The sequence below is a fragment of the Haemorhous mexicanus genome, chromosome 1, assembly GCF_027477595.1.
Source record: "Haemorhous mexicanus isolate bHaeMex1 chromosome 1, bHaeMex1.pri, whole genome shotgun sequence".
Classification (NCBI taxonomy): Eukaryota; Metazoa; Chordata; class Aves; order Passeriformes; family Fringillidae; genus Haemorhous; species Haemorhous mexicanus.
This window is the reverse complement of record NC_082341.1, coordinates 16,575,139-16,591,162: the sequence shown is the minus strand read 5'-3', so window position 1 is coordinate 16,591,162 and position 16,024 is coordinate 16,575,139. Positions and strand designations below refer to the sequence as shown.

The following is a 16,024-nucleotide window of genomic DNA, read 5'->3' as shown; positions in this document are numbered from 1 at the left end:
GTTCCCAAAGTTTGGCTTCTCATACACTGGATCATAAAAAATTAAGAGCAAGTCATACTTATGATTACTTTGGAAACTGCTGTTGTGGAACAATAGAAACACAGCCCAGTTTAACATATACATCATAATTAGATTTTTCAAGCATGTAATATAATTGTGTTCCCTAAAGCATGGAGCCTAGGTCCTCCTTGAGATAAAGCTGCAGATCCATTCCTGGCTGTCTGTGAGAGATGAGAGGGTCTCCTTAATTACCTGTACTCCACATTTATTGTTGTTATTGTTAACTCTTCATGGAAGTCACAGCACCAAGGATGCAAAATATACTTAAAGACATCTATTAACAATGCTAATTAGTATTAAATATGATCATTAAAATTAACTAGTCATTTGTGATATGTTCTCACAAAATGTTTGTTGTGCTCAAAATTTGCCTCTCATTTACTATTTCATGCTTGTGTCAGAGCATGATGATACTGATTATTTTGGGTTACTTCAATTACCTTATTCTGAATCTGCAGATCTTATACCCTCACATATCTTTAGTTCAAAGAGGGCAGCTTCTGTTTCTGCACACAGCCATTAAATAGGTTGTCATTTGCATCTCTTCTAAAGCCTACTTCCAGTGAAAGTCTGGGAACATTCATTATAAAAATGCAGACTGCATTTCTCTTAAATCAATTAAAAGGCAAACATCATTATACATTGTCTCAGATAAACAGAATTTACACATCAGCTGGCTTCACAAAAGGCTCCTAATTTTTGTATTACTTTTGAAATTAACTCCTTGCATGCTCAAAGAATACAGAGACCCATTTATCTTCAAAAAACACTTCCCTTTGATCTGAGCTTCTGTCATTCCTACCTTCATGGATAAAAAAGATGATAGATCTTAGTATGAAGCGCACAAGTACTTTAGAAATCTAACACTCAAAATGAAAAATGCAGAGAAATTATTCTGTAACATTTGGAAGTGGAGCAGTGCTCAAAACACGGGTTCATCATTTGCCCAGTGTGGGGAGTCCTATTTGAACACCTCTGGAAAGTGTCAGCTTCTCTCCAGCAAAGCTCTCCCCAGGCCAGCTGGCTGCTGACCTTGTCGAATGTACTAGCTCAGCAGAGCTGGGGCTGATCTGCTCTAATTCCCTCTCTCTGGAGCTTTTCTTTCCCACCAGAGGGCATACACTGTGAGCACACAAGTGCCTTCAGAGGAATTTAAAATACATATTGTGTACTAGATAAATGAACTGACTGAAATGCCAAGTTTTTGGACTCAATTCCATTCAATGGGGCTGTTAATTCATCCTGTTGCTCACTGGGTAAATTATTCCATTTGTTACAAAAGCAGTTCGTTTAGCATACTTTTGTTTGACTTTGCAGAGTGCTGGATGCGCAGCGCTTTTGAATAAGGCCATTCATTTATTAGCTACCGAGCTAACTGGTAGTGCTGTGCTGGTATTCACCCACATCTCTGGATACCATGGAAATAGTAGCTCCCTGGCTTCTAGGCATGCCTAAAATTTTAATGTAAATAGGAGTTATTAAAACTATTTCAAAAAATGTGTCTATAGTGGTAATTTAGGCGAATTGTTCGTGACTAGGTGCGGGTATGAGGACGGCTGTGAGGAGGGCAGGCGGCAGCACAGCAGGCTGTCAGGTGGTAGGCGAACTGAAGATAACTGAGGTCCGTAAAACGGGTGGAGTATGGCAATGGCGTTTTCGAATTTTTTTTTGCAGCAATACAGGCAGACGGGAGAGAGGGGAGGAAGAGGAAGAGGAAGGAGAGACAAAGAAACTACGTTTCCCGGCGTGCCCTCGCGGCCTCGGGGCGGTGCGGGAGGAGGGAAGGGCAGGGAGCCGCTGTGGGAGACGTAACATGGGCGCCTGAGGCCGGGGCGGAGGTCGGGGTGGGCTGAGCGCGGGGCCGGGCGGAGGTGCGGGGCGAGGCCGGTCCGAGGTGCTGGGCGGGCTGTCCCGGCCCCGCCGGAGGGGAGGGCGCGGGGGCGGGGGCCGGGGCCGCGAACGGGGCTACTGGGGCTGAGTACGGCCCGGCTCCTCCCGGCACCGCTCCCGGGCAGGCAGCTGCGGCGGAGGCGCTGAGCTGAGCCGAGCCTGTCCCGCCGGACGCGGCCCGGCAGCCGAGTAGGAGGCGGTGAGGGGTCGGGGCCATGGCCGAGACCGGCTCTCTGCACGCCACCAGGTTCGAGGCGGCCGTGAAGGTGATCCAGAGCCTGCCCAAAAATGGTGAGTGCGGCGGGGGGGGTCCGGCGGCAGCGGCGCCATCGGTGCCGGGCAGGCAGGGCCCGGCGGGCGGCGGGGCTCGGCCGCGGCGGGGTCGGGGCAGCCGGGCCGCCCCGGCAACGGCTGCAGAACCGCTGGGAAGCTCGGCATTAGTGCTGCTCCCCGCCTCTCTGGGGGAGCGCCGGCTCGGGGGCCTTCCGAGCCCTGCCAGGAGCTCCTCAGTCGGGCGCCCGGGGACCTGTCAGCTGCCCACGATTTCAGCCTCCCTGAAATCATGAAGTTGCTTTAACAAAGCTGTTACCGTGAGTTCCCTTCTGCTGAAAGAGTTAACCAAACGGAAAAGAAAAAAAAAAGCCAGAACTTATCTTTTGATAAAAGTTGTGATAATTTTAAATAAATTTATTTATTACGTACGTCGTTAATTCTGGTGTAAAGTAAAATCGGATGTTTTTGAGGTTTTGAGGTAAATGTCACTGTAAACTTCTAGTGATTAGAATCCAACCTCAAGCTACTTGATTTAATGGATTGGTTATGAATCTTCCCTGCTAGCTGTTAGAGTGTTATATTTTCATTTTTTACCTCTACAAAAATGTGTTCCACAAAGGAAGAAGAGAAAACCAAATCAGGAGATACTGTGAAACTTTTACTGAAAGTGTTGTCAAATACCTAAGGTAAACGAAAACACTGCAGAAGGCCGTGTTTTGGGTTAATTGTGTTTGTTAGGATTTTTTTTTTAATTTTTTTTTTGTTTTAATTCCGGAGACTCGCAGTAAGTTACCATTTGTTAACAGTAAAGTGAATTGCACGATACTTTGTTTACTTAGAGCTAAGCCTGTCCCTCTAAACTGAGTGAAAGGACATCAGCTTGATGTTACTTATTACCTTTTTTTATTCTAATTGTGTAGTTTGACCTTAGCAGTAGGAAAGGTCCTTTAAACTCCATCTGAAACTTGCTGTTTGTACAGTAAATATTTTCAGTGGTGCTGGTTCTCGGTAGATGATATTCTCTGTTGGCTTATATTGTACTGCTGTAACAGGCTGCTGGCTGTTTTCTCACAGAACCATTAGGCTTGTAAAATACTCACTAATATTCTCGATGACAATTTAATTGTATTTTAAAATGTTTTCACTAGGCTCATTCCAGCCAACGAATGAAATGATGCTCAAGTTCTATAGCTTTTATAAGCAAGCAACCCAAGGACCCTGTAACATTCCTCGACCTGGATTTTGGGATCCAATTGGTAGATACAAATGGTAACTTTTCATGAGTTGTTGTTTTGGGGATTTTTTTTTTTTTAATGTTTGGAGTGGAGATGTTTAGAAGAGTAGCACTTGGAGAAAGAAACTCTCTAAATACTTTATTTTTAAAATAAAAATAACATTTACAACCTTTGATGCTTGAATTAGTTTTCTGTTATATTCCAACTTTCTAACTCAGATAATTGATCACTTCTCAGAGTTGCAGGTGGAAACACTCCCTTGGATTATGCAGGTGGGCAGGTTTTTCTTGGGCAACCACTATCATGGTACCTCTGCAGTGTTTATCCCATGTTGTAAAATCAAATCTTAGGTGCTCTGAAGAATAAGTGCTGTGGAGGAGTGTCTGGAGCTCTTCCTTCTTGAGTTTTCTTGTGTGATGTGAGCCTGAAGTAAATAAGTGCTCACTGTCAACCACTGATACAGCTTTGAGCTCTTGGTGGGGAGGTTGGGTTTATGTCTTTCTGGTTTGTCTGCTCAGTGGCAGGTCTTCCCACTATCTGTGTTTGCCTTGGCCTGGGAAGACTTCTGATTCACCAAATTGCCAAGTTCTCTTTGAAAAGCCAATGTGAATGTTTTGCTTATAATATTTTAATGATGATTTGTCCTGAAGAACAAATATTATTGCCGTCTTTGTGGTCATGGTGTTCTTGGGAATCTGTTAAATGATTCCTAGGACTTTCCCTCTTTCCTTCCTCCTCAGCCTCCCCAAGCCAGAGTGCAGGGGATAGACTAGGGCTGGGAGCTTTCATCCACCTGGCTGGTTGTAGCTGGAATGTGAGCCACCAACCTTGGTGGTTTTCTATGAGTGGGACAAATACTCTGGAATGTCAAATAACATGCAAGACTGAGGAACTGTTTTATTGTATTCTTTGTTCTGACAGATGCCTTGTGCAATACTGATATATTTGGTTAGAGTTTTCTGTGTTGCAGAGTTGGAGAGGGGAAGATTTTATTTAGATCATAAGTAGCTGCTGTGGTAACTATTTGCCTTCTAGACTGATGTGTCTTTCCCCAGTTGCTAAACTCAAAAAGGAGAGATTTTTCTTGTAGCTTATTCTACCTCAGTGACAGCTGTTTGTAAGTGCTGGCTGAAGTGTCTGGGCCTGTTTGTTTTATACAGCAGAGGATCTTAAGCTCAACTTAGTCAAAAGGGTAATGTGTGTGTCTTTTATCTGGGCTTATTTACAACTTACTGGGTACATAATCATAGGTAGTCAGTGAGGAACTCTTCAGTCCCTAGTCTGTTCAGTTTGTTGCTTCTTCTTCCACTTTGTGATTATCCTAGCAAATTATATATTTGTACTTAAAAAATAATGTGAATCATTCTTGCATTTTACTCGTATCAGAGAAACTTTGGACATTACATAACTGACCTACTTAAGGCCAAGTTGAAAAAATCCAGTACGCCCTGAAGATACTGAAGGTGTATGTGACTTTCTTTCCTAGGGATGCTTGGAGTGCCTTGGGAAACATGTCCAAAGAAGAAGCCATGATAGCCTATGTTGATGAAATGAAAAAGGTATGTTTGCTAATGAAGGGATTTTCTAGAAAAAATGTTCCAGAAATAGAGGAATGTGAGGGGGGGTCTTGCTGACTACTGCTGCCAAAGCTCCAAATGACTTATCCCCTATGTGAACTGTTTCATTTCAGTACTGTGCTGTTTGGCCTGTGGGGAAAAGAAAATTACAAAGTTCCTTCAAAACACAGAATTTGTGTTGTTTTCAGTGAAACATGAGAGCTCTAGCTGACTCAGAGCTTAAATGACAGAGCTAAAGAAAGTGAAATACTGAAATAATGGTAAAGGGGGTATTAAGGAAAAAAACCTGTACCGCACACTGCCTCAGTTCTTAGAGCTGAGAGAGGTAAGTGATCCTTATTCTGGAAAAGAGACTAAAACAACTTTCCAGAAGGACTTTAGGAGAAAAGGTCTCACTCTCATGACTGAAGACGTGAATATAATTAAATATGTAAACTTAATAATTTTCTGTTTTTCAGGAAGAACTCAGCAACCTGAATTTTCTGTACTTGTTACGAAAATATTCTATGATTATTATAGTTGCAGGGAAACTATTAGCATTGAGTAATGTGCTCTGTTTTTAAATAGATATGTAACTTTTAATCAGTCACAGTTATCATATGAAGTGGGAATAGCAGCATTAACTAAACTAAACAGTTAAAAGTTTCATGTCATTTCTTAACTAACCCTTTTCACTGCAGTCTTTTCACTGAAACTGTTAGAGATTACTTTTCCAGTTTAATGATTATTTGCTGTCAATTTGAACAAAAGTATAATTGTAATCTATTATTATAATGAGGTTTGAGTCAAAGGGAAAAAGTTCTACTCCAAATACACTTGCTTTTTTCCAGGGCCACTCTCTTGACATCAAACTCTGAATCTGTTTAATGGGTGATACAACAAAAATTTTTTACTAGGCAAGGAGCTGGAATCTGATTTACTGTTCTTTTTCCTGTCAGTAGTTCTAGTAATTTAGTTCCTCCTGCTATTACTATATCTGCTCTGAACTGGAAAATAAGCAGCTCCAGAAAACACAGAAGGCCAAATACTGGTTTTTTTGATTAAAAATCCCACTAAATTTTAACAATTCCTTTGAATGTGTGCTACAAGATTTAGTGCTTCATTTCAAATCTTGAATTCAATATGTGTTGATATTTCAGTAGATTACCTTATGGTTTTTTTTCAGTGCAGTAACTCATTTAGTCAAGACACTAAAACCAAGTGAAACTGCAATGTTTGTTCTAAAAAAACTCTAGTAAGTCTCCTGTGAGGAAGTCTGCTTCCTTGACCCTAATGAATCAAAAATATTCTGCTTCTGTGTGGATTATGTATAGGGATTGGAGAGCAGATGACTTCCTGCCTTGCTCAGCTTTGAAACTGGGGAATCTGTTTACCCTGCTTTGGTGCTGTTTCAGCTCTCATATTTGGAATACTAGCTTCAGCTTTTCCATCCCAACTGATTCTACTTGCAATGTCAATGGAAGTGCATTTCAAATGGATCCACTGGGTTGTTCTATCAGCACATACTGCACTAATCCTCGTGGACTTACTGTGGGCAGTCTGCTGTTGCTGTGCGGGTATCCATGTTTGAGGGGGCAAAAACCCACTTGTATGCTGATATCCCAGGACTGTGTTGAAGGGTGTATAAGCCTGCCATATTCTCCCAGTCCTGGGGCATTCCCTGGCATTTGCACATTGTGTTTGGGCTGTGCAAGCATCAGATGACCCTGTCACAAAATTCCAAATTTGCCTGGGGGTTTTTTCCCTCCTTAATGTGGTAACCTTGAAAATCACAGCTGAGGAATGTGTTTGGGTGAGCTTTTGATATGCTGATGAGAGATGAACACAAATGTATTATTTTTAGTTAAACAAAATGCACCTGAGCTCAGACTCAAGGTTAGTTTGTTTCAGGTAGCATTTCTGAAATTTATTTTGCAATGCTGTTTTAACTAATTTGTTTACATTTCAGATATATTGTTTTCTTATGTATTACAAATAAGTGATATCTTAGCATGAAGTGTTAACACTATATGGTATTTCTAATTTAAAACATGAGTATATATAAATTGTGTGACATCCAAGGAAGACAGTAAATCAGGATACATAACTTATTTTTCACTTTGAATTTTTGAGATTGCTTATTAAGCCTAGTGGCTATAATATGCAAGCAGTTACTTTTGCTGGTGAAAGTATTTTCTCTTTTTGTGCTCACCAAAAAGCTAGCAGTTAGAAAAAATTCTAAGTGCTAGGAGTAGCACAGAATATATTGAGGTCTGTTTAGAATACATGGAGAGCAGTAATGTGCAGACGTCACAGAAAAGCATGTATAAAACAGTTTACAAAGGTGACTATAGAAATAAAAACAAATACAAGCCTTATTCTAGAAAAGGCTTCTTGTTTCTCTCAATGTTATTGAAATTAAAAAATCAGCAATCACAAAACTGTTCAATCTCTGTTTCATATCCAGCTCTGTGTATCTGAGTATTTCTCTCTAACAAAGACAGAATGAATTACGTACACTGAGCAGATCAGAAAAGTGGCAGTGAAACTGCAGGTCAATAGAATTGCTGCCTCTTGGTATCCTTGACTGGTTTGCAGGTGTTGACTTGCTAGGTGTTAGCCTGCCTGGAGCTCCTGCTCTGTGCAATAATGCTGCAGCTTTTGCTCCTACTGCATGCTGGTGTGCTTGGTGCCTTTGAGCAGCATGTTCTGGGGTAGCATGTACCTTCATCTGTTGCTTTCTTGGTGCCCCTCAGGAGGAGGAGGTGCACTGTAGCTGTTAGTTTGCTTCAGCCTGTGTTTTTACCTATAGCTATTGCCACTTTTAAAATACGGTAACTAAAAGTGTAGGGGATGAAAGAGGAACAAAGCTATTGGCAAAAAGCTTGTTTGAAAGGACTTAAACTAGAATGGGATAATAATGCAATTTGCTTTAAAAATAGTATCCAACTATTGAACCTCTTCTGTGTAATTTATTTTAGATTTAAGATTTTGCATTCCTGTCATATGATCAAAGATACTGTGTTTGTAACTTAAAATGAAGAAATGCTCCAAATGACTTCAAGAGCAGAACTTGGTTCTAGTTTCTTCTTTTTCTAAGTGGGTCTTTGTGCTGTTTCAGTTTTGCTTTATTGTGTCCATTTCTTTGTTTGGGCTTAGAAGGACCTAGTAGAGCACTTTTGATCTGCTCCTTACATTCCATTGAGGGCGGCAGGGTTGACAGTACAAAGAATCCTCTAAGACAAGAAAGTATTTCCATTTTATTTTTTCTGTGGAAAGACTTGTCTATAAAATAATTATATTGGCTAACAGCAGCCTGTTGAACTTTGAGATGGTTTAGTTCAAAATTGAAGAAATAGTGGGTTCCACGGTCTGCTAATAAATACTGTGTCAAGGCTGTGTTTTAGTGTTGGCAAATGTATTAGCTCTCTCATCTCGTCTTCATGTGAAGAAAGTTAATATAAGATTCTTATTCAATAACTTAGTTTTATGTTCTTTCCCTGTAATTAAAAAAAAGTAAACAAAAATCAGAATAACTAGTTTAATGACTTAGTGAAATGTTACTGCATTTGCAATAATCAGCCGTTGTTAAAATCAGTTGAAATGAATGAATGATTGAAATGCTGTTTCATAAGATGCTTCATGTCTTGAACTTGTGCAGATTCTTGAGAGTATGCCAATGACGGACAAAGTTGAAGAGTTACTCCAAGTAATAGGCCCATTCTATGAAATAGTAGAAGATAAAAAGAACAGAGGATCTGACCTAACATCAGGTTCGGACAAATAACTTTCTTTGTACTAATAATAATCATAACTCAATGGTTTTGGGGCTTGTTTTCTGTAAATGACTTAAAAGCTAAATATTGCATCTCTTTGTTCATTCTCTTTACCATATGGCAGTTCGAATGGAGAAAGTCTCTAAGTATTTGGAAGGTAGGAATAATTATGTGTAAAACCATCATTTCCATTGTTTTGGTGCTGTAGGAACTTCCTGCTAACACTTGTGACTTCTGGGCTTGCCACCTCATTAGGCTGGGTTTTGTTTTATTTTACTTTTGAATTTATTAGGTCCAGGAAGCTGCATGTTTAGCCTTTGTCAACAGGCTTTTTGAGCTGCTGAAGGAAGCCTGAAGAAAGGAGAGTATTTAAAACAAAACAACTCCCCCAAGCAAGTCTAGTTTGTGCCTTTCCATTAAGAAATTGAACAACTAATGTGTATTGATACGTTCTGATGTAGATGTGGATTGTGAAAATGAATACAGTTCTGGTAATCCAACTCTGTCATCTAATCTAAAATTTAAAAAAAATTTGACAATCAAACCTCATGCTTTTTAAATCATGACTTCTCAAGTTTTCTGAGGCTCAAGTTCATGAATGGAATATTTAAACATTTTAAATTACTGAAAGGTGGCAAACCTAGTGGTATCTCAGCTGCATAAAAATCTGTGTTGATTTTTATTTAGTAATACCATTGTGAGAATGTTTTGATAATACCAATTATTATGTTACAGGTAATGTGTTCATAAGGCTGTTGTGTAAGTCTTACAGTTGTTTAAATCTGGCTTAAAATGAAATTTAAAAACTGAAATGCAACAGGGCAAAACTTGAAACTGTTTTTAAAAACTAAATCCATTGCACATATAAATTGGTTAATGTCTTTAAGAAGCATGAGTCAACTGGTTAAATTGCCTTTTGTATGTGTTTTTTTTTCTCCCTACCTTAAAGGGAATGTGGTTTTATTATCAAGCCTCAGAGAAACAGAAATAATTTCTTATTTTTTGGGGGGAAAAGCAGTGGTAGAAGTTTTTACATGGCCATTTTGAAAGTGGGTGTGACTTTTTTTCTCAACTGAAATTGTGTATACTTCATGTGTGGGATGCAATAGGTTTGTCTGACAGCTGGATTGATGGGTGGGTAAGAGTATCAGTAGATTCAGGTCAGTGATCTGTGTAATAAGGATTTACTTGGACTTGGTGTCTGTGGCACAGTGCCAGAAGCCACTTCTTTAAAAAATGACACAGAGAATCATGGAAGTTGAACTGTACCTGTTTCCATAACAAATCCAGCATACTTGTTTTTTAGAGAGCCAGTTTAAGTATAAGGCAGTGTAAGTTAAACAGAACAGCAGATTTCAGCTTTACCTTGTTCTGTCATTGTTGCAGTAGTTCTGGTGATATGTCGTCATTCATACCACTTACAGGTGCAACATCTGATTATGCCACAATAAATTAGGACAGATTTTCACAAAGTCCCTTGTATGTTACAACTTTACCATTGCATTTAAGGTTTTGAAGCCCTTTCTTTGGTACTCCTATCACTTCCCTGATTAAAAGTGAAGCTGGAAATAATTTTTATTGTTTACAGTACAGGTAGCAAAATATTCCACAGAAGTATAGAAGCATGATTACCTTCAGATTTTCAGATACACACTAAAGAATAGAACCAAAGGGCCCAAGTCTGTCTGAGATGATGTAAACACTGGTGACAATACTGTTAAAAATAAACACATGGTTATATTTTGGCTGTGTGAGTTTATCCAGTCTTGTTTTCCTCACCCCCAAACTCCTACAGTCTGTAAATTCTGCTGTGGAAGATATGCTTTTCAAGGGCAGGCAGTTGGTATCTTCTGAAATCTGGGACCCTTCTCTTGACTACCTTGCTTCATACTGTGCCCCCATCCTCTGGTCCATTCTGTTTTGCATTTGCCTTCCATTCTTCCATCAAACTTTAATCCGTATGCAGATCATTATCTAATTGTTTAGGAATTGTATGCCACTGCCTCAAAATCAACAGTTTCTTGAATTAGTGAAAGAGAATTGTCTGCAAGCTCAGTGTACATCAGTTATGGCTTGTGTATTGTCTCTAGCAGATTGACCTCAACAGAAAAGTATAGCCTTTTATAATTGCATTTCTAGTTTTTGTGGGTCTTTGAAAATGTTAAATACAAACCATTGAAATACTGCCTTTCTGAATCAATAGAGCCTGTGAGTCCTTAATAAAGAACACAGAAGTCTGACATGCCAGCATTGAAATCAATGACTTGTAACATCTACCAGAAAATGAGGATGAACTTACTGGATCCATGGGTTACAAATATCCAGACTTGAATGTGTTGGTAAAGAAAGAAAAATAGAGAATTCACTCCAATAGGCTGAGCAAATCTAAGAGTTATTTTGAAAGCATATAAACTCGGTAGTGTTTGGAAAGGTCATCCTGCAGCTGTGTGAGCAGCTTGACTTCTCTGGAAAGCTGTGTCAGTAGTGTCTTTCTGACAGGTATGAAGTGCTTCTTTTCAGACAAAGTCATTGACAAATTATTTTTGGGCACATGATATACTGGACATCAAAGAAGAAAGTGGGCTCTTAGCTGACCTAGCACTGTGGAAGGGAAGAGGTAACTCTTGCAGCATTCTAGAAAAGACTCTAGTTTGTAGCTGCTGGAAGAGTAGAGTGACACATAACGTGGACAGGTGCTTAAGAAGAGTAACATTTTAACTTTTTTGCACTTGCTAGTAAATGCACAAGAAATCTGATGTCTAAGTCAACCTTTAAAAGGCAAAGAAGCTTCAAAACACCATTGCTCAGTAAATGTGAATTTTTTAGAATGGCCATTCAAGTTTTCTTGTTTTATAATAGCTGAAGAAGCCAGAGGTGGGCTAGGACTGGTACCTAGTGGTCTGATACGGGGTGGAAAATACTGAGAGTTTCAGAACCAATTCATCCTTCAGAATGTTTCCTGAGAATGTTTGTGAATATTTTCTTTTTTCAGAATGAGAGTAAATCTAAAAGGGGAGCAAGGAAATCCCTATCTGACAGGCTTCCACACTAAGTTAAGGTATCTGAACAACTCAGCAAAGTATCTGGAAGTTGTTTGCAGGTTGTTCAGTAGCAGTTTTCTGTATAATCTTTCTGCTTTGTGAAAAGGTATTTAATCTGTTCTAAAATTCTACCAAATAAAGATGACCCTTCGCCTGCATGCCGAGTAGTAGTGGTGTTAGTAAACCTTTGTGAAAACCAAATGTTGTCTCCAGTAACAAGAGGTTAGGTACTGCAGAGGCTGTAGGAAGTTTCAGCATTATAATACTCTACCTTGGCTTCCTAAGGACCATTTCCCTCCTGAAAACTTTTCTCCCAGCTGCATTGCAGTTGCACCAGATGAAGGTCTGCTGAAGCAAGGTGCTGTGTAGTGCTGCATATGCTGGTTTGGGGCAGTGCTGATGGCAGCACAGGCTCTGAAGGAGGAACGCGTGCAGGGCACTGCTTGTGTGAAATGGCAGAAGCTGGCCCAGCTCACAGGCAGACACAACTGTTTAACAATTTGCTTGGTGTCTTCTTGCATTCAATATGGGAGCTAGGTTTAAAAGACAATACTCACTGAGGTCTGTGTACTTTTAGAACAAGCAAATACATGTAAACATTTGTATTTCAAAGGCAGTAGTTAGTACAGGATCAGCTTTGAAAAAAGTGTCTGTTCCTAATTACTATTTTCCAGGTAGAAATACTTTTCTTACTCTTAAAATGCAATATATTTTCCAACTGTGTTTCTTTAGGTTGCGTATGAGTAGTTTATCTGTTCAAATAGTTTTGTATTCTCAAAGACCTTTTCAGGCTGTTTTCAGTGTCTTTGCTTTCTAGGGGGGCATTTGGTGGCTCTTTCTGCTTGTGTGTGAGCCTTTGCTCTGAAACACCCTGTTTGCTTCATAAGCTCACTCTTTCATGGCTCTTTGACTTCAAAGATACTTGCTTAACAGATTTCCTTCCCTTTCCTTCCACCTTTCTTCACTAGGATTTTTACAGAGCTCAATGTCAGTGAATCTTCTTAGTCATTCATAAGAAGGGGGAAAAGAGCTAAAATCGTTGTTGCTCTGAACTGCAGGGCTATATTAGGTTCTGTTAGTGGCTGCACCACAATGAGGAGTTGCATTGAGGCAGGAGGAGCTGCTGGGTGTGTGGGTGAGTGAGGTTTTTAAAATCTTATCTTTTAAACTTTTCTCCCCTTCCAGTTTCCAATTATAAATTAACAGGTATAATCAAGGTTACAAATGATATTCAGAAAGGCTACTGTGAAACTTACTGTACAAATACTTTTTGTTAAAATCTCAGTAGTTTAGTCTTCAGAAGTGTCTAGAACATTCTCTCCAGCATTTGCTGCAGGATAGGATTATTGTAGAAGATTAAGGGCTGGGCCAGCAAGTGCCAGTCCGTGGAGAGTCTCAGTGAGATGTGGAATCAGTGACCCAACAAGCCATGTCTTGTCCTGTTGCAATCTATACCTGCTTCATGCTTTACACACCAAATCTCAGCCTCCTTTGTGAACTCGACTTCAAGCTGATGGCTTTATGTCAGTGATGTCTGACAGTGCTGGAAATTAGGGCAGAGCATCAGTGTAGCTCTAAGCCTGAGTATTTCAACAGCTCCTCTCATACAGAGTGATCAGAAAATATATTGCCACAGGATGAGCAGCAAAGTATCCAAATGGTGGAATGTAAGATTAAAAATTGTTTCTTTTTAAGTGGAGGGAGCTATGAGATGTTTTCTTCAATGGAAAGAAAAGCCTGTCTGTATTGTGATTCAGGCTGGGTTGAGTCAACAGTAACACTTTTGGTGCATAATTCGTTGTTGAACTTGGATTTTTTCCTTCCAGCCAGACAAGATTTCTCTACAAAAGGGAAAGTAAATGTCAAAAGCTCTTCAGGTTTCATAATTTAGGAGATGTACCCACTTCCAGATAATTCTGGTATCTTATATTTTAGCTGTCTTATTGTAAAGATTTTGTGACAAAAGAGCTGGAATTTGTATTTCTCAGAGCTCTGTTCTACAAAGACAAGCTACAAGGCAGTGGATAGGGGTGTGGGAGGCTGGGGAAGGTCAGATATAGGTAGTCATATCTTGATTGCTGTCAGAAAAGTGCCCAGTGGACACAGTCTGGCGTTTTGTATTTAACTTTGTGTAGCAAAAATAATTAATTATAGCCTTTAAGATGCATAGAAAGGCCATTTGTTTTACCTCTGAGACTGCGTTTGATATGGGCTTTGTAAAATGCAGTTCAGATGGTAGGCTTGGTGCAGATGGCAGGAGACTATGACCTTAATGGTATTTCATTTTTGTTTTTTTCTGGTACAGGGCAAAACAATTTTTGATTGCTACAGTTCAAGGCTACAATGTGCAGCTCAGCTATGTGGCCTTGTGTTGTTTTCAAGTATAATTCAGTTTTCTTTATAGGCTTCTGAGTTCACTGTTCTCACGTTTTGTATTTTCTGGGACAAAACTCAAGAGTGAATAATGCTCCTTCCTAGCTGCCATGCAAAGTGAAAGTTCCAAATGATGGCTTTATCTCTTCTGCACAGAGAAGAGCTTAGCAAGTTTTACTCCTCCCAGAGGGAAGTAGTCCCAGGCTTGGGGACATCCTGGATCCTGGAATGATGTTACTGTGCTTTCAAGTTACAACATCTAAGAAGCAGCTGTTCTTCATGTTCATTCTCACACGTTGGCTGAGGTGCTGACAGAGTGCTGGCAAAGCCTGGCTCGTTGGTCCTGCTGCACACACGCCGTGTAACCGAGCTGTGTGTGTCTGGTGGCCCTGGACATCTGGGGGCCTCTGTGGAGCTACCTGCCAGTGCTGGGAATGCCTGTAGAGCAGCTGCTCTTCTGCCTGGGCTTCTCTCTGCCAGGCATGTTGTCTCTACTGCAGAAGGCTGAGGAGCATCAGGGAGGAGGGAAATGTATCCAAGTCAACCCCAAAACTTGATATCCTTATTTATATGGCACATATTGTGAAAATCCTTGGGAAAAGGTACTGACAATATGGAGGGAGATGAGAAACTTCTTTAGATACTGAAAAGTGTAAAGGTCTGGGATGACTAGTCAGTTATCCTAAATACTGTACTTGCAAGTTAATATGAATGTCTGAGAAGTTGCTGTATTCTGTGTTTGTTCTTATCCACAGACTATTGTTTTAATGTTTATCAATGGTAAATAAAAATGTGAGTCTTGTTGATTAAATTTTTTTTATTAAATACAGAGTCATCTCTTGGAGTGTAACAGCTTGAAAGGCACATAAGCAGAGAGAGGAATGCTGACAAAACAAGGCTGTAGTCATTTGGAGTATATGAAAAGAAAAATACAAATGAGGAGAGGCTTTTTTTGTTATAGTAAAGTTTAGGAAGACTAAACCACCAAAAAAAAGGAAAACTATATAGAGGAAGATGTGGCTGCCCCAGTATGTGTGCTTAGGGTGTACATTCATCAGAGAACTTGCACCTAACACACTTAAATTTAAAAGAAATAAAACCATGGTAGTTAAAGTTATGATTTTTAGATTTTTCAGTCTGTATTTCTGACAGACTTCTAAAATCTCTTCTTATTTGTGATGGCTGCTTGTTTGAGTAGTGCAGAACAGATGTTGCAGAGCAGGCTGGGCTCTCGGAAATTTTCTTTGTAAAGAAGAAAATATCTTCTTAATATAGTGATATAGATATCTTTTAATATAGTGTCCTATATTAAAAAGAATGCAAGGAAATGAGGGAATAGAAACTCTTGTTCTAGCTGAAGAGCTTATTGCTCCCAGATGCTTGCATGTACTACTCGTGCCTCGTGCAGACCCGGCTCCTTGCAGTATTTGATAACATCAGTTTCAAAATGAGGTGGGGATTTGTGTAATCAAGTGTATTGGAAACAGCAGAACATAGTTGCACAAACTTGGAATTGAAGTAGGGAGGCTACTTGGATCAGTAACAAGCATGAAACATCAAGGGGTGATGCCTAGAAAATAATTACAGTTACCTGATGATGAAAACAACTTTGTACAGCATATAGACTCCTTGAGAATTAACATAAGCACAGGTGTGCAGGGAGATCCCTACACAAAGTGATACAAGTGTAGGTCATGCAAATAATCTTCTTAGTGGTTAAGATTTTGCTGCTATTGAGGAGATGTTATGGTATTTAATGAAAACACGTAATTTTTATTAAACACTGAGGTTGTACACAGCTAGCTAAATGTTTTAGCAGG

General features: G+C 39.7%; 1 protein-coding gene across 3 annotated transcripts in view; it reads left to right on the top strand.

The window, feature by feature from the left end:
* Positions 1–1,996: 1,996 nt before the first annotated feature.
* Positions 1,997–16,024, top strand: part of ACBD5 (acyl-CoA binding domain containing 5) — a 30,427-nt gene continuing 16,399 nt past the window's right edge. Inside the window, exons 1-5 of one of the 3 annotated variants that reach the window (XM_059841281.1) lie at positions 1,997–2,241; positions 3,372–3,492; positions 4,945–5,017; positions 8,676–8,787; positions 8,915–8,947. In XM_059841281.1, coding sequence (XP_059697264.1) covers positions 2,166–2,241; positions 3,372–3,492; positions 4,945–5,017; positions 8,676–8,787; positions 8,915–8,947 — 415 coding nt within the window. In that variant the 5' untranslated portion in view covers positions 1,997–2,165. The remainder of the gene's footprint in view (positions 2,242–3,371; positions 3,493–4,944; positions 5,018–8,675; positions 8,788–8,914; positions 8,948–16,024) is intronic. The other 2 variants (XM_059841299.1, XM_059841290.1) reach the window with 2 other exon arrangements.